General features: G+C 37.3%; 1 protein-coding gene across 3 annotated transcripts in view; it reads right to left on the bottom strand.

Annotated features, from left to right (window-relative positions):
- The window catches only part of SLC4A10 (solute carrier family 4 member 10), a gene marked incomplete at both ends in the record, with an annotated part of 154,965 nt that overhangs the window by 34,233 nt on the left and 102,507 nt on the right, over positions 1-18,225 (bottom strand). For 2 of the 3 annotated variants that reach the window (XM_084265222.1, XM_084265221.1), the window contains 5 exons: positions 765-865; positions 1,585-1,731; positions 2,244-2,331; positions 4,077-4,234; positions 10,057-10,148. In XM_084265222.1, the coding sequence (XP_084121348.1) occupies positions 765-865; positions 1,585-1,731; positions 2,244-2,331; positions 4,077-4,234; positions 10,057-10,148 (586 nt within the window). The remainder of the gene's footprint in view (positions 1-764; positions 866-1,584; positions 1,732-2,243; positions 2,332-4,076; positions 4,235-10,056; positions 10,149-18,225) is intronic. The other variant, XM_084265223.1, reaches the window with a different exon arrangement.

The raw sequence follows: 18,225 nt of genomic DNA, 5'->3' as shown, positions 1-18,225 counted from the left end.
GTATCAGATGTTGCTGGGATAAACAGGATGAAGTGCCACCATCTCTTAAATATTAGAATACTTCAAGCTTCCCATTACCAGATTCACCAGTGAACCATCTGGCCACTATCTCCTCTGCCCCACTGTGTGCACCAACATCACAGCTGCATCTTTAGCCTTATGCAGGTAGGAATGATAACGAAGTATCAAGAGACAACACAGTAAAAGGAAAGCCTATTGCACAAGTACACTGCACTAAGGCAACCACTGACAGCTGATGCACTTACACCATACCACATTAGATTGTCTGGGGCAAATTCTTCCTTCTGAGGTGTGTATATAGCAGCCACCATGGTAATCATAGCCTCATGTACCAGGACAGATCACCGCTTGCAGAGATAAAAAAGAATTGCTAGAGCCACACAACCCAGAAATTCAGCTACAAACTAGTTGTAAGCATTCATGATATACAGCACAAGACTACTCCCAACTTTTCCTTCATGCTGTACAAAAATAAGAAACGTTCATCAAGTTTGACAGAAGCCTGACTTTTATAAATAAAGGAGTTTGCACTAAATACAATGTGGAAACTCAAATCTTACCCTTTCCCCTCTCTGCCAATTAGCATCTATTGTCCTTTTCAGCTATGTGGTAAGTTAATAAGGAAAAATGCCTGAAAAAAATCATATGCCAAACCAGTCATTTGAGGGAGAACCAGACCATTATAATTCCCTTGGAAGTGCATCACTTAGAACACTTAAGATTTTGCATATGTTTTCACTAACTTTCCAGTGCGTTGCAGTTCTGGTCCAGAGTGCCCTCCAGGTTGTTCTGCCTCCCCGTGGGCTGCAGTCCCATTTGGCACTCCTGGGATCTTACGCTTCTCCTACCAGAAGGAAAAAATACTTCTCATGGGTCTTGGCAACCAAAACATAATTTTAGCAGAGGAAACAGGCTTTGAGAGTTGAAAGACTGAAAATGCAAATTTTATTGTCAGATTCATCAATATAACCTCTTCATAAGCTGTAGAGTTCTATAACAGGAAATAGTAGAAGGAATTGTGGTCTTAAGTAATTTAAAATCCTGTATCAGAAAACATTTTAAAGAGAGGCATGCCAGGCTGCTTTAATTCTTGCAATAAGCTCAGAACAAAAGCAAACCATGGCTGTTCAGAATAATTAAGGGTGCTTATGACCCATTACCCATGAATTTAAGATCTTTAGATATAACTCTCTTTATTCAGGAGAAAACTAGTACTGCACTACACAAAATGTCATCACATGAACAGGTTGCTCAGAGAGGTTTTGGAAGTCCCATCTCTGGATGTGTTTAAGGCCAGGTTAGATGGGGCTTTGGGCAACCAGGTTTAGTGAGGGTGTCACTGTCCATGGCAGGGGGGTTGGAACTACATGATCTTTGAGATCCCTTCCAACCCAAAGCATTCTATAATTCTATACTTTATGCTTACAAGCCCAGGGTTGTCTTAAAGCAAATGAACAAAAATGTCTATATAGTGACTCTACTAAAAGCTAAATTAATGAGACTTAATACTACCTAGCAAAATTCATCACATTTAAAGGTATCTGAATTTTACAGTGTACAAACCTGAGAGGGAACATTTTTAGGTGGTTCTATTCGAATTGTTGGGTCCCACTCTCCAGGAGGGAGAACAGTAACCTGATCAAGAAACTCATCAATTCCAGACACCAAGTCATTGCGGTCTTTTGCTTTGTAAGCAACATCATGGAACACCTGTGAGAAACAGAAAAGCATATGTGAAAGTGTATGAGGAAAAAAAGAGATGGGGAAAGGAATACTCTTCATAATATTTTTCATGACAGCCCATTCTCTCTGAAACAGAACACACTTCATAATAAAGTTCTACCAAAGAACAATCTCAGCTTTAACTGACTAGAGCTTCCAATACATATTTTTCATAGAAGTTCCAGCTGCTATGGAAAAATATCCTTATGGATGCTAAAGGTTCTAGAGACTTTACAATTTGAAACACAATTCTACTGGAAAGTAACTATGAAAAATGGAATGTTCTCAGTGACAGCATCCTTGCATGTGAATATTTTTTTCTCATTTTGGTATCTCCTTATGGCAGCATAATCTAGGATCATGAAATGAACTAGAAAACTATTTGCGCATCATCATGATGATTAGCCACATTTCATCTGGACAATTTCACATGGGAGATTCCCTATCAGACCTCTTCAGTGAGTATAAAATCACTAAAACCAAACCACGACTAGAAATACCTCATCTGTCATTAATGTTGCAATTGATCTTCCAATCTCATGGTATTGTTGCCCTTTACCAAGTGGTCCAAGAAGAATAAATAAAAATCTGCAAATAGAAAATAAACAAACTTGTAAAGGATAGAGGATTGAAAGTAACTCTACAAATTACAGAAATACTTAATTTAAAATTGGACTAGAAGAACCTCTAAGACAAATATTATATATAATCTCCTTCAAGATCCTCACACATGCATTTAAACACGAAGCTCTGGTTAGAAAAATTGCAAAAATAACTTCCAAAAATATAAGTTTCACAGTCAGACTTGATTGAGACTATCAAGACTTCCTTACATAACGCTTACATAAACATATGCAATTATAAACTATGTACAGAACACATTAACATTAATTTATTTAATTCTGTTAATTCAACAGAATCAACTATTTTATGGAAGTAGCTATCACTGCAATATTGGCAAAGTGAAATTAACCCTGAACAGAAATAATTTTTACATCATTCTTATTCCCCTAGTACTCTAGACAGTACCTACTCTAGGCTTGGGGCTAGTAAGCTTCTGTAAAATACAGACAATAGATTCAAAAGAAACAAATGAAGTTTTCAAGTTTTAGTAAAACGGAAAAGACAAATTTTTTGACTGACATTAAGAATTTCTGCAAAAAATGATAATAATAATAGTTATCCTAACTTTTGTTTTAGCCAAAAATCAAGAAATATGTTCTTTTGGTGATTTTGGTTTTTGTGGGAAATTGGGGGAGGTTATGAGGAAAGGCTTCACAAGTTTTTTTCAGAGCTAACTCAAGTCCCTCAATGCCCCTTTATACACATTCAAAAATTAGAAAAGACAAAAACATCATATACAAAACTACAATTTAAAAGAAAATTTTATACTGCTTCTCTGACTAGGAGGAAGGATCTGCATCTGAGCATTGCATTTCACAGCATAACACTCCAGCCTGAGTGTCACAAACAACTGGGATACACCGCTGCCTTCTGTTGGAATTCTACTTTTATAGGAACTAGAAGAGGGAAGGGGGAAGACACAGAATCTGTGTACAAAGATGCACAAATAGAAGTGAGAGACTGCAATAACTGTTAAGTCAGTGAACTCAGATATGAGAATGACTTTAGAGTTTTGATCTGAATCAATCCCAGCAGAAAACAATATTTCTGCAGAGATCTATTTAAATGCTTTCTACTTGACTACAAACTCTATTTTAGACTTTTTTTTTTTAATTCATCAGAATTTATTCTCAGAAACAAAATGCTTCATCTGAAAAAGTTTAACTGAGAAAAATAATCTAATAAAAAATATGGTTAAAAGTCACGTTCACTACCATGCAAGTATCTACAATGTCATTTTTAGAGAATATTTACTTGTCATCCATTCACTACCTCTAGTCAATAAAATCAAACAGCTTGATTTTTTGTTTTCCTCCTTACTCAATTCCTTCTTTATTTTTTTCCTTCTGGACATAGTTATGCAGTACCACACAAGTAGTTTCGATTCCGGGTGAAATATTTTAAGAAGCTGGATGTTTCACCTTAGTATTTCACCTGCAATATTACCAGTTTGCACAGAATAAACTCCATAATGCAACCTAACAAGCTATCTTTTCTGCTTCTGCAAAGAATGATTATCTGCAGGCACAAAGAGCATGTTTCTGAATATACCCATACTTCATTTAAAGGAGAAATGGAAAGATATCTCTAAGAGATGTCTTTGTTAAAGAAAGAATCAAATTCATAATAAATGACAAAACTGAGAGGCACTTCACCCTATCTCCATGAGGTGCTCAGAAAAACATGAAGAGAAATAAATACAACTGCACCTTGTTGGAATTGGAACTTCAGCTAGTCCCGTAAGCAGCACTGCAGGAGATAACCTAACAAAAGCAACAACCGCACGGTCCAGGAACTCCAATTCACCAACTAAGATGTTTGATGCTTCAGCTCCAGGTGGTATCTTTTTCATGAAGTGTAGGTCAACCTGGGGAAAGTATATTAAATTACAATCTAAAAGCTCTTCACGGGGATTTTTTTCCCCGTTTGACAGAGACTTTCCTGTCACTGCACTCTAACCTTAGTTACTGCAATTCTATTCTTAGCTGTTGAACAATTTTTTTTTTAATAATAATGTTTCTCAAAACCAAACAACTAGTCTTTTGTTATTTGGCTATTTTTTTCTTGGAAACATAGCTAAAGTACAGCAGAATTAACTCTTAAAGATAATGAATCACATTCAAAATATTCATAATATTGATTTCCTATTAATATATTTTATAATTCATAAGAGCATCCATAATTTGTAACAGAGGAGGAAATTAAGACACCTTATTTTTCCATAATTAATAATTCCAGAAATCATTGTGCTGGTTTTGGCTGGGAGAGAGTTAATTTTCTTCATAGAAGCAGTATGGGGCTGTGTTTCGGATTTGTGTTGAAAACTGTTGATGACACAAGGATGTTTTAGTTACTGCTAAGCAGTGCTTACACAGAGTTGAGGATTTTCCTGCTTCTCACTTCACCTCAACAGCAAGTAGGCTGAGTGTGCACAAGAAATTGGGAGGGGACACAGCAGGACAGCTGACCCAAACTGACCAAAGGCATAATTCATGACGTCATGCTCAGCATATAAAGTGCTGAGGGAGGAGAAAGGAAGAGACGGATGTCTTCCCAAGTAACTGTTATGCTCGATGGAGCCCTGCTTTCCATGGGCATGGCTTGCACATGGGAAGTGGGGAATGAATTCCTTCTTTGGCTTTGCTTGTGCATGCAGCTTTTGCTTTACCCATTAAGCTGTCTGTATCTCAACCCACAAGTTTTTTTCAGTTTCACTCTTCCAATTCTTTCCCCCATCCTGCCGGGGGTGTGCAGAGAGCAAATGGCTGAATGGAGCTTAGCTGCTGGATGGGGCTAAACCACAACAGTCCTTTTAGGCACCCAACAGAAGGCTCTATGAGGTCAAGATAATGACAGATTTGATTTGAATGTGCTAGATTGAATTTATAGCTGTTACTGATGTTTAGCTCTTAATTGGCATGCTCCCGTGCTTGCCATGGGGCTTGTTGTTTTACTGTATAGTAGACTAGTGCTCATTAGTGGCTGCTTTTTGCTTCCACTGCTTGCTGTAGCGCTGTACTGCTTCCCATCTTACTGTGCTCTGCCTGGGAATGTTCTGAGAACAGCAATGGAGATGCACCTGGGCTAGCAGACAGCCAGGACATCACTGCTATCTCTGCGCTGCTATACTGGACAGGCTGGAACTCCAATGTGAAGTCCAGTTGAAGGGACTGTTGAAAGGAGCTGTGGATGACTCCATGCTGGGGCACAACACCCCAAAGCATCTGTGACCATGGTTATGTCTGTGCTACAGCAGCTAAACCTCTGAAGGGATTGTGCCCAAGGATAAGTCCACACTGGGGAATGTGCTTTTTGAAGCATCTCTGGCTGTGGATGAGTCCATGCTGCAGCAAGTACACCTGAAGCATCAGTGGCTGTGCATGCAATCATGCTGGAGCACTTTATGGGCTTGTCCATAGCCATGTGGAGGGACTTTGTGGATAAGGCAACACTGGAGTGGGTATATCTTTGAAGGTATCATGGCCCATGGAGAGGGCCATGTGCACCTCAAAGTAACTATGGCTGTGGGCAAGTCTATGTCACAGCAAATATACCCCTGGAGAGACTGTGGCTCATGGACATGTCTCCACTTGGAGCAAGTACACCCTGAAGGTACTACAATCTGTGGATCAGGAGCAAGGGGAGAAGTTCATTGCAATGTTAAACCTGATGGACCGATCCAAAGGGACCAGGGTGGTGACTGCAACCTTTAAATTGTTGTAATACGTGATCGAGTTACATGTTATGGAAATTACTAAACCAATGAAGGATAAGCCTTATATGAAGCAGTGAAAGTACAGCAGTGAAGTGACCCAAGCTGGCTTTGATACCTAGGAACTCCATGCACTACACTATCTCTCCTGTCCTGAGTGACCACCGTAACAGATGGAGGCCAAAGTCATGGACTAAATTAACCCATGTCAATTCATGGACACTTATGGATATTTCACAGGGGTGATATCTGTGTATTGTATCACAGAATGGGAAGAAGGAGGGTGGTTAATGAGGTTGTATTAGACAGTGTGTTACTTGACCATGACATAAATAGCATGGAGTAACAGGTGAAGAATGTGCTAGTCTTAGCTGGGATAGTTGATTTTCTTCATAGAAGCTAGCATGGAGCTGTGTTTTGGATTTGTGCTGAAAACAGTGATGACAACACAGAGATGTTGTAGTCATTGCTGAGCAGTGCTTACACTGAGTGAAGACCTTTTCTGCTTCTCACCCCATCCACAACAATCACGAATTCACAGTTCATAGTGGCTGCATTGAAATCTCAGTAAGAATGACAGGTTCCACTACACATAATTTTCCTTCAACTACTTTGAGAGAGATATATTTTTGTTTTCAAATTTAATGGAAGACAGCTGCCCCTCTGCTGAAAATTACAGAAAAGAAACTGTCCATGGCTGTCTCAAGAGTAAACTGAAAGAGCAAAGCAGAATAAAAATTTTGGAGTTTTCAGGCAGCGATGCTGACTTTAAGGAGAAGGTAGGAAAATAGAAACGGCTTCATAATGACACTAATATATAAGCTCAAGGTATTTGCCAAGGCATGTGTTCATTCGTATTTATTTCCTCACTATCAATCTAGAATTTATCCTATAACAAAGACTGACATGGAGTAATAAGAGTATATAATGTATGTTTGATTTCATTATGCATCAGTATTGTCTACATTTCAAGATGCATGAATTTTGTCATTTGCTTTCCTTTTATTAATCTAAACACAACAACAGCAACCAAATCCAATATAAACTGTTAAAGTGGACCATTTTAATGTCTATCTTACAGCCATCTGTCAGTACTAGTTTGCATAGTTTTTGGTAATATTTAGAAAATTGTTTTCTTGCAAATGGCTCTGGCACTAAATCAGAAATCAGATATAACACAGTTGCCTGTGTAGTGAAATCTTATTTCCCTGAGATCACAAAGAGATGTATAATGCTACCCTAAGCTACTCTGGAATAATGACCAAACACCTCCCAAAGTTAAGCAAGCTTCAGACCAGCCTTGAACCAAGTACTTTTTCAAGGTAAAACATCAGTGAGGCAAATTCTGTTCCCCACTCAAATCACAAAATAAATCTTCAAGGTTAAATACAAACTCAAACAGGTTCACTTTGCACCTAGTTTTGGTGTCACAGGTCATTTATAGTTGACAGAAAGACAGTAGGCATTCAGGCACATAGCAATGTGCTTTCCATACCAGAACCAAACACAAATTGATACAGAGAAAAAATATACACCACTTCTTAGGAAAGCCCTGGCATATATTAATCAAATTTATTTATAAGCAGGCCCAACCAGTTCTCAAAATGAAGGCACTTATTTCACATGATACTTGAAAGACCAAACTCTGTCACTATACGACCAGGGTTTGATTCAGATATTCCACATGGATTCCATGTGCAGTATAGGAACATTGCCATGAGAAGGGACATGGGTGCAGTCTCTTCATGCACATTGTATTTCAGGAAAACTGGGGTTCTCTTCAGCCTCTGGTGTAAGCAGCAAGGACCAGCCAGATGCTGTTGTTAAACTGCCATTCCAACACTGCTCAGACACGGGATAAAGTCGTGTCATGATAGATCCTATGTCATGTCATGACAGATCACCTGCCTGCCTCTCACCCTGGGAATACAAAGTCCTCTTCTTCTGGGGACATCACAAGTTGCAAGACATTTACAAGTACAAAAACCAGAGACTATGTCTCCCTCTGCTACTGAAGTAACATTCAAGCCAGCTTTCGGTGCCGTCTCACATTATTCATAAATACATCCCGATACAATCAACTCAGCCTCAGCGCTGTGTTCAGATTAAGTCAGCTTTTTCAATCAACTCCCAAGTTTAGAATATTACAAGTAGCCAAGGGGAGTAGCAAGGAAAAAACGTGTGAGGTAGTCAAAGGTGCTTTTTTTTTTTTTTTGGTAGAAGATAAATGAAATTAATATGTGGAACAAAATTAGACCAAGAAATCACAATACTCAAGAGAAAATTAGTTAACTGCTCCACTTTCCTCTCAATCTGTGCATGTAATTCCAATTATAACCGTTGGGAGTTATTGCAGTAGCACATTTCAAGGGGAAATTGTACTTATGCATCTTCAAAAGGATAAACGGATCTATTTAAAGGCAATCAAAAAAGGTATTTAGATTACAATCCTCTAGTGTTATTTCATTCCTGCAAACAAAATTTGTTTCTTTCATATTCTTGACATCCTTGTTGGTATGTAACACTGCTGAGGCTAGCCAAAAGATGGCATATCTGTCTCTTCTCAGGCCAGTTTAAATAGGAAAAGCTCTTTTGATCAGCAAAACTACAGTACTACAAAAATAGTAAGTGAAGGATCAAATGATGCAGCCTCCACTCCTGTTGAACAGAAACATCATGCAGTTAGGTAACAGACTGGGATTTTGATCCTGCAACACTCAAAGTTGGGGAAATGTGCAACTACTGAAAGTCATGCTGTTCCCCCCTTTGAGTTGCTATGAGCTTCACTTCTGCATAGGTTAATTTTGAATAGCTAGCTTTGTTTATATTTGATGTTCTTTACAAATGTTACATCTTGGTATTAGAACACTTGCCAAAACAATTAGTTTTAGCTAATACTTTCAATGTAAATATCGGGAAACAAAATCATACTTGATTTTTTTAAATCATAATCTTAGTTTTCAATATTTTAAAGTATTAGCCTTAAATTTTCAACAACTTGTCCTTGTTTATAAATTGCTGCCCCTGGGTGCATGTGGTCTGTAATACATCCCCAGCCAGCTTCCTTTCTTATTACTGTCTCTGATGAAAAGATCTGTTTCCCCATCTTTATTTCAGCCATATACCATTCCTAGTCTGGCATGTTCAGTCAAGAACTCAAATGGTGCAAATAGCTACTGCTGCTAGGAAATAAGTCTGGCACCAGATGGAGCAATCACATAACTCTACTTTTAGCTCAGTCATACTAACATTAAGATTCAACAGACTCAAAGTGCTGTTCTTCAGAATTTTGGTTTAAATCACCTTTCTTCACTTACTCAACCTTTGTTGTATTAATGTGTCAGCTGAAGTCATCTATCCCTGTCAGGTCTGTCATCTGTATCTAATGTGACAGTTTGTTTTACGTACATACAGACTTCTTAAACAAATTAGGATTCTCCTCTACATTAAAGCTGAGAAACTGTTTGCTTTTCTTTGCTATCTAACATTGAACTGTCATTGCAATCTCCAATACTGAACAGTTAACATCTTTTGTGAAGTGTACTGAAATATCTTGGCTTGCCAGAAGAATTAAGTTATAGGTTTACAGAAACACATTCTGTTTGAGACATCTGGAATCCACGAGTTCAGGTTATAAAAAGCGTAGTTTGCATTCATGCATTACTTCTACAAAAAGTAAAAATCTCAGAGGTAAATCAGAATCATAAGAATTTGAATTACTTTGCTGCCTAGATAATTTTCTCTTAATTTGTAAAATTACCTAAGGCATTGTCATGGAACAGATTTATCTACATCCCTAAACTGTGATTTCCTGTAGCCAGTAATTTATCAAGAAAATGAAAAATTGTTTGTTATATACAAACTGTGTTGCAATGCACGTGAAAGTGATCATCGAAGTAACATCTGCACTCTGAAGTTTTTCCTGATTCATGTGGATTCAGTTTATTTAATTTAAATAGAAGTCAGGAAACTCCTACCTTGCTAAAGTCAACAGTGCTGTTTTCTCTGCTCACATCATTTTTGTTTTCAATGCAGGCTGGAGCAGACTGTGGGGAAACAATCTGACCTGCTAAAAAAAGTACCGTTATTACAGAAGACTAACAATTACTTCTATATATAAAGCAACATATAATGAAATAGTTGTTCAAGAGCTACATACATTTCATGTGTGTATGAAGCATCTAAACATGGTGTTTTAAAGACTTACTTAGAATACCAGGTTCTCAATTGACAGAATGCAGAGTTAGGCATGAGAGAACATAATCAGGAAGTGTAAAAGCTACTCTTGAATATTGGAAGACAAATTTTCTATACCAAATAAAGCTTACAATTTTCAAGGTATTACATTTGTCAGAAGACCTACATTCCCATATTCTTTGTAAACAATTTGAGGAGCTGCCAATTTTGGGCATTATCGGACTACAAGTATACTCCTCACTACATAATACAGGATTACTATTTCCATAAATTTACTCATGTGTATAATAATATCCTGATTATAACAAGTACAAAACTCAGCATAAAAGCAGGCTGACATAAAAATAGATTAATTGGAAATTAAAATTATTTTAAAACTCAGTATTGAACAGTGTGATTATTGACACATGTAAAACAAATGCTTCAGAAAACACATTTTCAAACAATGCAGTGAGAATTTAGTATTTTACAGGTTTTTAAAATATCTAAAGATGAGAAGTGTTTAAACACGCCTCAGTCTCATGTAAGCAAACAGCCTTGCCACCAACAAAATTTTGCCAATGAAAGCTGAAAACCAGGATTAAGTAACAAGTATGTGTCACATAAAGCATATCTCAATGCCAACATTGCCCCTGTGCACGGCCAGAGACACCACACAGAGAGTAAAGGTGGCAGCAGGACATCACACAAACACCACCAGATGACAGGCCATTCCCTGCTTGCCTTCACTCTTCCTCCCTTGCTGGCATGGCAGGAGCCGCGTACAGCTCTCTGAACACCACAGGAAAAAGTACCAGATATATGAGCCAACTATCTCTTACTGCCCTAACACATACCCAGGAATAACTACAGAGTCCAACTGGCCCAGAGTCAGCATCTCATGCCCAGCATATATTTGTTTCCATAGCAAATAAAGTCTCTCATATGACTGAGAAATGATGATGTGAAAACATTGGTTCTGGTGAAAATCAACCTAAACTTGCACAGTAACAAAGACCATATGCTCACGATACTTGAAGATGAAGACAGTCTGAAAGTCCTAAGCTAAGCACACTGGGCAATTCCAAAAGCCAGTGTGTCCCCTCACACCACTGTTACATGTACTTGCAATCCAAGCACGTCCTCAGCCACAGCCAGGAAACAGAGTGCTTCCCAGTCTGAACAGGACAGGGGACTTGCACGAGTATCTCAAACGTTGCCAAAATACTGAAACATCCAACTTATGTCACAGCTGAGCACTACAGTATCCCTGTCTATATCTGGTCACAAATTCCCAGTTGAAACACTTGCTCAAGGAAAAGGATAGTTTTCATGAAAATGAACATCTCATTTTCCACTGGACAAATCTCCCATGACACAGAACAGTTTTTAGACTCTTGCACTGCATCCTGGTAGCTCAGCCAGAAAGATTTCACTTTGATTAAGAGGTACAGGAACAGAATGTTCTAAAATATATCGCCAGAAATCTTATTAATTATATTGATCTTAAAAATGCAAATATTTCCATTGTCTCTCTGATTCAGGACAAGAACAGAACAAAACAAGAATAGAAATTAGGGCTTTGGTTCAGCACTACAGTGAAATAAACAGACAACAACAAAAGAAACACAAACATGACAAGCCTATTAACCTAGCCAGGTAAATAAAACCAAGTCATGATTAGAATTTACATATGATGAGTATAAGGCATTGATTTCAGAACACAAACACACTAAGGTAATTTAAAGAAATTCACATTAAAAAACCCTATTAATTCCTGTGTCACAAGAGACAGCTTTGGCAAATCAGAAGCCAGAAATTATTAAATATGCAAGATGCTTATAAATGGTTATTCAATTTGTCTGTTTTAAATTAGAACCTAAAAATGCAACCCACTGAATACCATCATTGTTACACCATCACCTTTACACTAAATATCCCCATGCACTGTTTCACATTGTAACTTTTGTCTGTATTGCTAATTTAGAGTCTTGGAATTATTTTTAGAGGAATAATCCTGTAGTATTATAACCATTAAAACTAATTCATACATAAATTTCATTTCTGTACTACTCTGGAGATTTTAATGATGTAACAAAAAACCCCTTCCATTAATTCTAACAGAGAAGCCATGAAACCTTCAGGGAAAAATTTCTGCCCTTACTCCCAGAAAACTTTAGATCTAGTAATACTAGACCTCTTCAACTCTTGATTTCTTCCTTTTAGACATAGCTCTAGTGTCTAAATGTTCGTATAGTTCTAGGGACCATATAAAGAGAAATAATTGTAATAATTATTCACACTAATATATATATGATATTTTATAAAGATGTTACAAGCAAGTAACAGAAATAGTAGTTTGCTATAGTTCTGTTGCTAATTAGGTATTTGCATTTATTTATTAGATTTATTAGAAAAAAAAAGAAAAATGAGTGCAGGGGCATCTGCCAGGGATACAAAAATATTGACCAACAAAGGAAGCAGAGCACGTACCACCTGTTATAAATACTGAACATTACAACATTTTGTTCACTTTTCTTTTAGGAGAAAACTATGTAAAAATACACATACTAGGAAATAAAAGCCAATAAGTATGTGAAGTTTATAAGAATAGCATATGTTCTTTTTCTGTGCCAACAGAAGACCTCAAACTTTGATTTACCCATATGCTGGAGTAATCTGAAAGAACACAATTTTTACCTTGAAGCAGTAAGAGATGTTTAAATAGCTCTGCAATTTAAGAAAGCTTTCTGGATCTGGGAACAAGAAGTTTAGGGGGTTTACTGTTCTGAACAATCATCAAAGATACAAGATATTGAAGACAGGTAATTTCATTTCCAACATGATAGTCATGGGGAAAGTTTTTCAAAGATAATCTTAAACACACAGCAGGAATATGCGTTTCTTTTGCAACCACACTCAGTAAAATGTGAATCTGGAACTTGGTCTCTGCGTGACCCTTCAACAGACAGGCAGGACAAAAGGTACAGGGTTTTGGAAAGATTTTTGCTCCTATAGACATTTAGTTTATTAAATGTCTGTATATTTTGCACTAGATAATAGGTAGATGCAGTGGTATGGTAGCCCTCTCCCTAGGAGCAGGACTGCAACGCTACATGATTATTCACATATTTGGTAGCATGTGAATGAAGTGGGGAGCTGTCATAGAATCGTTCAGGTTGGAAGAGACCTTTAAGATCACCAGTTCCAGTCATTAACCCAACACTGCCACATCCACCACTAAGCCACATCCCTAAGGGCCACATCCACATGTCTTTTAAATACCTCCAGTGATGGTGACTCAGCCACTTCCCTGGCCAGCCTGTTCATTCAATGCTTGATAACCTTCTTAGTGAATAAGTTTTTCCTTAAGACCCAATCTAAAACTCCCTGGTGCAACTTGAGGCCTTTTCTTCTCACCCTATCACTTACTACCTCGGAGGAGAGACTGCCCTCCACCTCCCTACAACCTCCTTTCAGGCAGTTGCAGAGAGTGAAAAGATCTCCCCTCTGCCTGCTTTTCTCCAGGTAAAACAATTCCTTCAGCCACTCCTTGTAAGATTTCTACTAGACTCTTCACCAGCTTCACTGCTACACCATACCTAGACTAAACCAAAATAAAAAAAAAAATCCATTTCCTCTCTCATTTCCACCAAAACGTCAATAGTCATCACTGAATTAAGCTGTCTCTGGAATCCAAGTAACATGATAGCATTCAAAGAACTATGTGCAGAAGAAAAAAAAAATTACCCCAACAACAAAAAAATAAACCCAAACCCTAGCCAGGCTTTAAACATCTGCTCCAAGAAAAATACTTGTGATGGTTTATTACTACTTCTGGCAATGTGGGGTTTCAAATGATGAGAATGATAAAGGCATAAGAAGCAATAAGAGCAGCAAAAGCCTTTCCATTTATTCAGCTCTTCTATGCCCTATCCTTGCCAGTTCCATTTCAGCACTCTCAAGTAAATTGTTTGCTTACACATTGGATGGAGTACACAGAGTATTTTATTTTTTGAGTGCAGTGTAGTACTTTGAGTTCTTATACCTCTAAAGTTTAAAAGCCTTGATTTATCCTGAAGTCCATCCACATAAAACATGAAAAATTGTACTCATCAGATGGCCATTCAGACTTTTGAAAGTATAAATCAAACAAACGTACAATACAGTATCATTGAAATATCCAGCCTCATACAAAGGAACTTAATAACTAACAGATAAGCCTCACTAAAACAGGTGTTAAGGGTTACCTGTGTATGATAGCCAATATCAGTACAGGTTTTAAAATTTTAAATTGGTGTATGTTAGAAAGAAAAACTTTTTACAGTTAATGTGAAATAGCCAGAGCTTTGAATAGAGCAAGAATTCACACAAAACATACTTAAGTCATGCAAAGCCAAGCCACTTAAAAATCAAAATCCAAAATAAAGTCCAAATTTGTTACACTACAGATGTTTGCATTTGCAGGTAGAGCTCCACATTTTGAGACTACAAGTCTCGCCAAGTTTAAAAAAAAAATATCCCAGTAAATTAATATCACATGCAACATACTCCAAGAGGCCTATATAGTATCAATGACAAAACTCAAGAACATGTTCAGATACAAATCATAATTAATGGAAGCAAACTAGATGTAACTGATACATCAAAGGAAAGTGAGTCAGAAAAGAAGTTGCTTATTTTTCTAGACCATAAAGATTTCTTCCCATGCAGGAAAAAAAATAAACAAATCTGATTTGCAAACCAGCTGTAATAATCTTCAGGCTTTTAACTGCAACTAATCAGCAATTTTCCAAATCTAAATGGACACACTGCTCAGATCAAAAATCAAAGACTGAAAACCACTGAGTTTTCCTAAAGTATGTGGTAAAATTGTAATATAACACTGTAGTGATACCACCTTTGCAGGATGCATTGTTTTAGTATTTTTAGACTTCTTATTGCACAACATTTTAAACTGGTGGAGAACCACGTCACTCCCATTGTACCCATGGAACTACAAGTAGATTTGGTGCTCACTAGCAATACATCAATTAAGAGGATGAGGAAGAAGTCACTTTACCTGTTTTCCTAATGCTACACCTGAATCTCAAGCATAATTCACACGAAGTCATGCAGTTTAACAAAAATGCTATGATTTGCAATTTTACAAATTGATGTAAGAAATGAACGTAAAAAGAAATGGCACTTCCCCCCCGCAAAACAACATCATTCCACACAAGCTTCTCTTAAGTGTGCCGCAGCTGCTGACAAAGGCCTGAGGTATTTTCTTAATCACTATAGCAAGAAGTTGCATGCTGTCAAGAAACTGAGATGAAGACATGGGTGTACATTTGAAATGATCTGAAGCCCAAGCAAGAATAGGTATTGATACTACCTCTGAACCTTCAGGGAGTTTACAGAACCCAAAGGATAGGAGATGAGGAAGATACAGAGATGAGATGAGCCTGTTAGAGACAGACACAACAAAGACAGAGCAACATAAAGAAATACAAAGATGAATGACACAATTTTATACATACAGTTTACACATTTTATAATGGGTACAAGGAAACGTGGAAAAGGAAGAGTAAATATCAGATGAAAATGTGTGTAAATACAAGTTCTATTTTAGTAATATAAAAAATTGTGGATAATACAAGTTGATTAAAACATCCATATTTGAGAGGTATATTTAATAAGAAACAGAGCATTAGCTAATTTCAGCTAGAACAATCTTTGAGCTTGCCTTCCCTTCAAGAACGCAGGAGCAATCCACTTGATCCAGATCTAACACTTCCAGAAAATTTCAGGGGCAATATGTATAAATAGCATTTCTTGTGACTCATTCCCAAAACAAAGGAACACAGTCACATACTTAGGAATGCCCCCCTACTCTTTTCATATGGCTCCAAGCAATGTTCATCAGTCTCCATGTGGTCTTATTGACATCATAGTTTCACATGCTGTAAGCTACCTCTGAAGAATGGCACAAACCCTTGAACTGATGCTTAGAATGTATTAGGAAACTGAGGAAAGTAATAAACATCATCACATAACTGGTAACTTAGACTTACTGGGCTACAAAAGCATCCTGTCCTAAAATAGACACTCAAGCATAGTCTTAAACAACTCTGTGTGTGCTCATACTGCCTAAAAACAATTAAGTCCAAACCAGCCCATCATGCTAACTAAAATAACCAGAAAAAGGAGTCAAAATTAACTGCTCTGGAAGCACATGCTGTTAACTCTGAAGACCCCCAACTAATATGCCATTTCTTTCTTCAAGCTCTTTGACATATTAATAAAATCCTCATTTTATTACAGATAAAGAACATTTCAGCACGGTGCATGGGAATACAATTTATAAGTTGCTTATCCTGCATCCTCCTCTCTGATTCCTTCCTCTTTGACTTTAATCAGTAAAAGGTCTGTTAGATCTCATTGGATACATAGAGAGCCACACACAGACCCTGAAGTCTAGACTAAAACTCAGTCAGTCAAAAAACCTTTACATGATGAAAACTTCCTAACTATGTTTTTGTTAAATCAGCTACTTTGCCATGCCACACACAAGTTCAGAATTGCAGAACCCTTTATAAAACAGGAAAAAGCATTCCTGTTACAATAGAAAGACGTTGTGTATTTGCAATTGAAAGCCTCAGGCTTTTTAGACCATATCCCAGGAATTTACAGACACAGTTCTCAAGTATCACAGTGAAAAATGTATTGATCTCAATAGAACAAGTTAAGCTGTTTACAAATCAAACTTTCTAAAGATGACTTACTAATCACAAAGATTCGTATTTTTACCTGATTTCTTACAGTACTTAAGGTGAAACTACTTGCCACTCTCTATTTTGGATATTTGGTGTCGAATTAGCCTTTTCTTAAAAAAAAAAAGAAATAATTTTTCCTGCTCTTATGCCAAATTTGACTGTCGTTTTTTATTGGAACATCAAAAGCAGGCTTTTAATTCTCACAGTTTTGATGCTTAATGAAAAGTGAAAGTTAAACACAGCATGGCAGCATTAAAAATGCATGGTAAATCCATAGCACCCTGACATCTTAGCCCTGCAGAGGATGTGAAGAAAAGCCATTGTAAACAAAAGATAATACTACTAAATACAAAGCAAATTAATTAGATGGCCTGACAGACTCTTAAACAAAGAAAAATGGAGGGAGAACATATGTACAACTATCTTCCAGCAAAGATATCACAGTAGTCTGTCAGCAGTACAGCCATATATTGAATTTAAGTTTACGCCTCCATTTTCAGACTTTACTCCTGAATATCTGAAAATTGGCACATCAGTAGGCTAGCACAGTCAAGAACTTAAATGCAAACCTCCTTCTTTGTCTAAGTTGTACCACGCAACCCAGATGGCAAGGGCTTATGGCTCTGAACCACGTAGTTTACAAATTACAGACTGCTAAGGATAGTTATCAGTTAAACTGGCTATACCAAACTCAAATTTAACCAAATTGGTAATTTCATTTTGTGCAGAAAAAGCGTCCGAGTTCCCAGCCTATTCCAACAGGGACAAATAAGTGGCCCTGGCAATTGCTGTCTCTAAAAACTCTCATCTCTGACAGATGTGAACATGCCTCTAAGCTATACACTTAACAGTATTACCTGACATGATCTGCTTTTCTCCCTGTGGTCTTCTACAAATTCAGCTTCTCATCCAGAAAACAAAAGCAATAATCAAGTATTTGACTATTTTAATGCTTTTTTATTATTATTAAGAGAGGGAACAACAGTACTACTGTTGGCAATATGGAATATTTTACGTTCAGACATTCTACACAAGGGCTGTGCACAAATGGGAATACGTGTGCTGAATACGTGTGCCTTCAGTGCATTTTACCAGTTTGCCATTGGTATACAAAAATGTGTCTCACAGCACACTCTTAACAATAATGCAAGGTGTTTATATCTGTTAATTTTGCTTTCTTCTACACATATGTAGCTGATTTTTCTTTTGCCT

This window comes from Gallinula chloropus (assembly GCF_964237585.1).
Source record: "Gallinula chloropus genome assembly, chromosome: 5".
Lineage (NCBI taxonomy): Eukaryota > Metazoa > Chordata > Aves > Gruiformes > Rallidae > Gallinula > Gallinula chloropus.
This window is presented reverse-complemented; position numbering and strand designations above follow the sequence as displayed.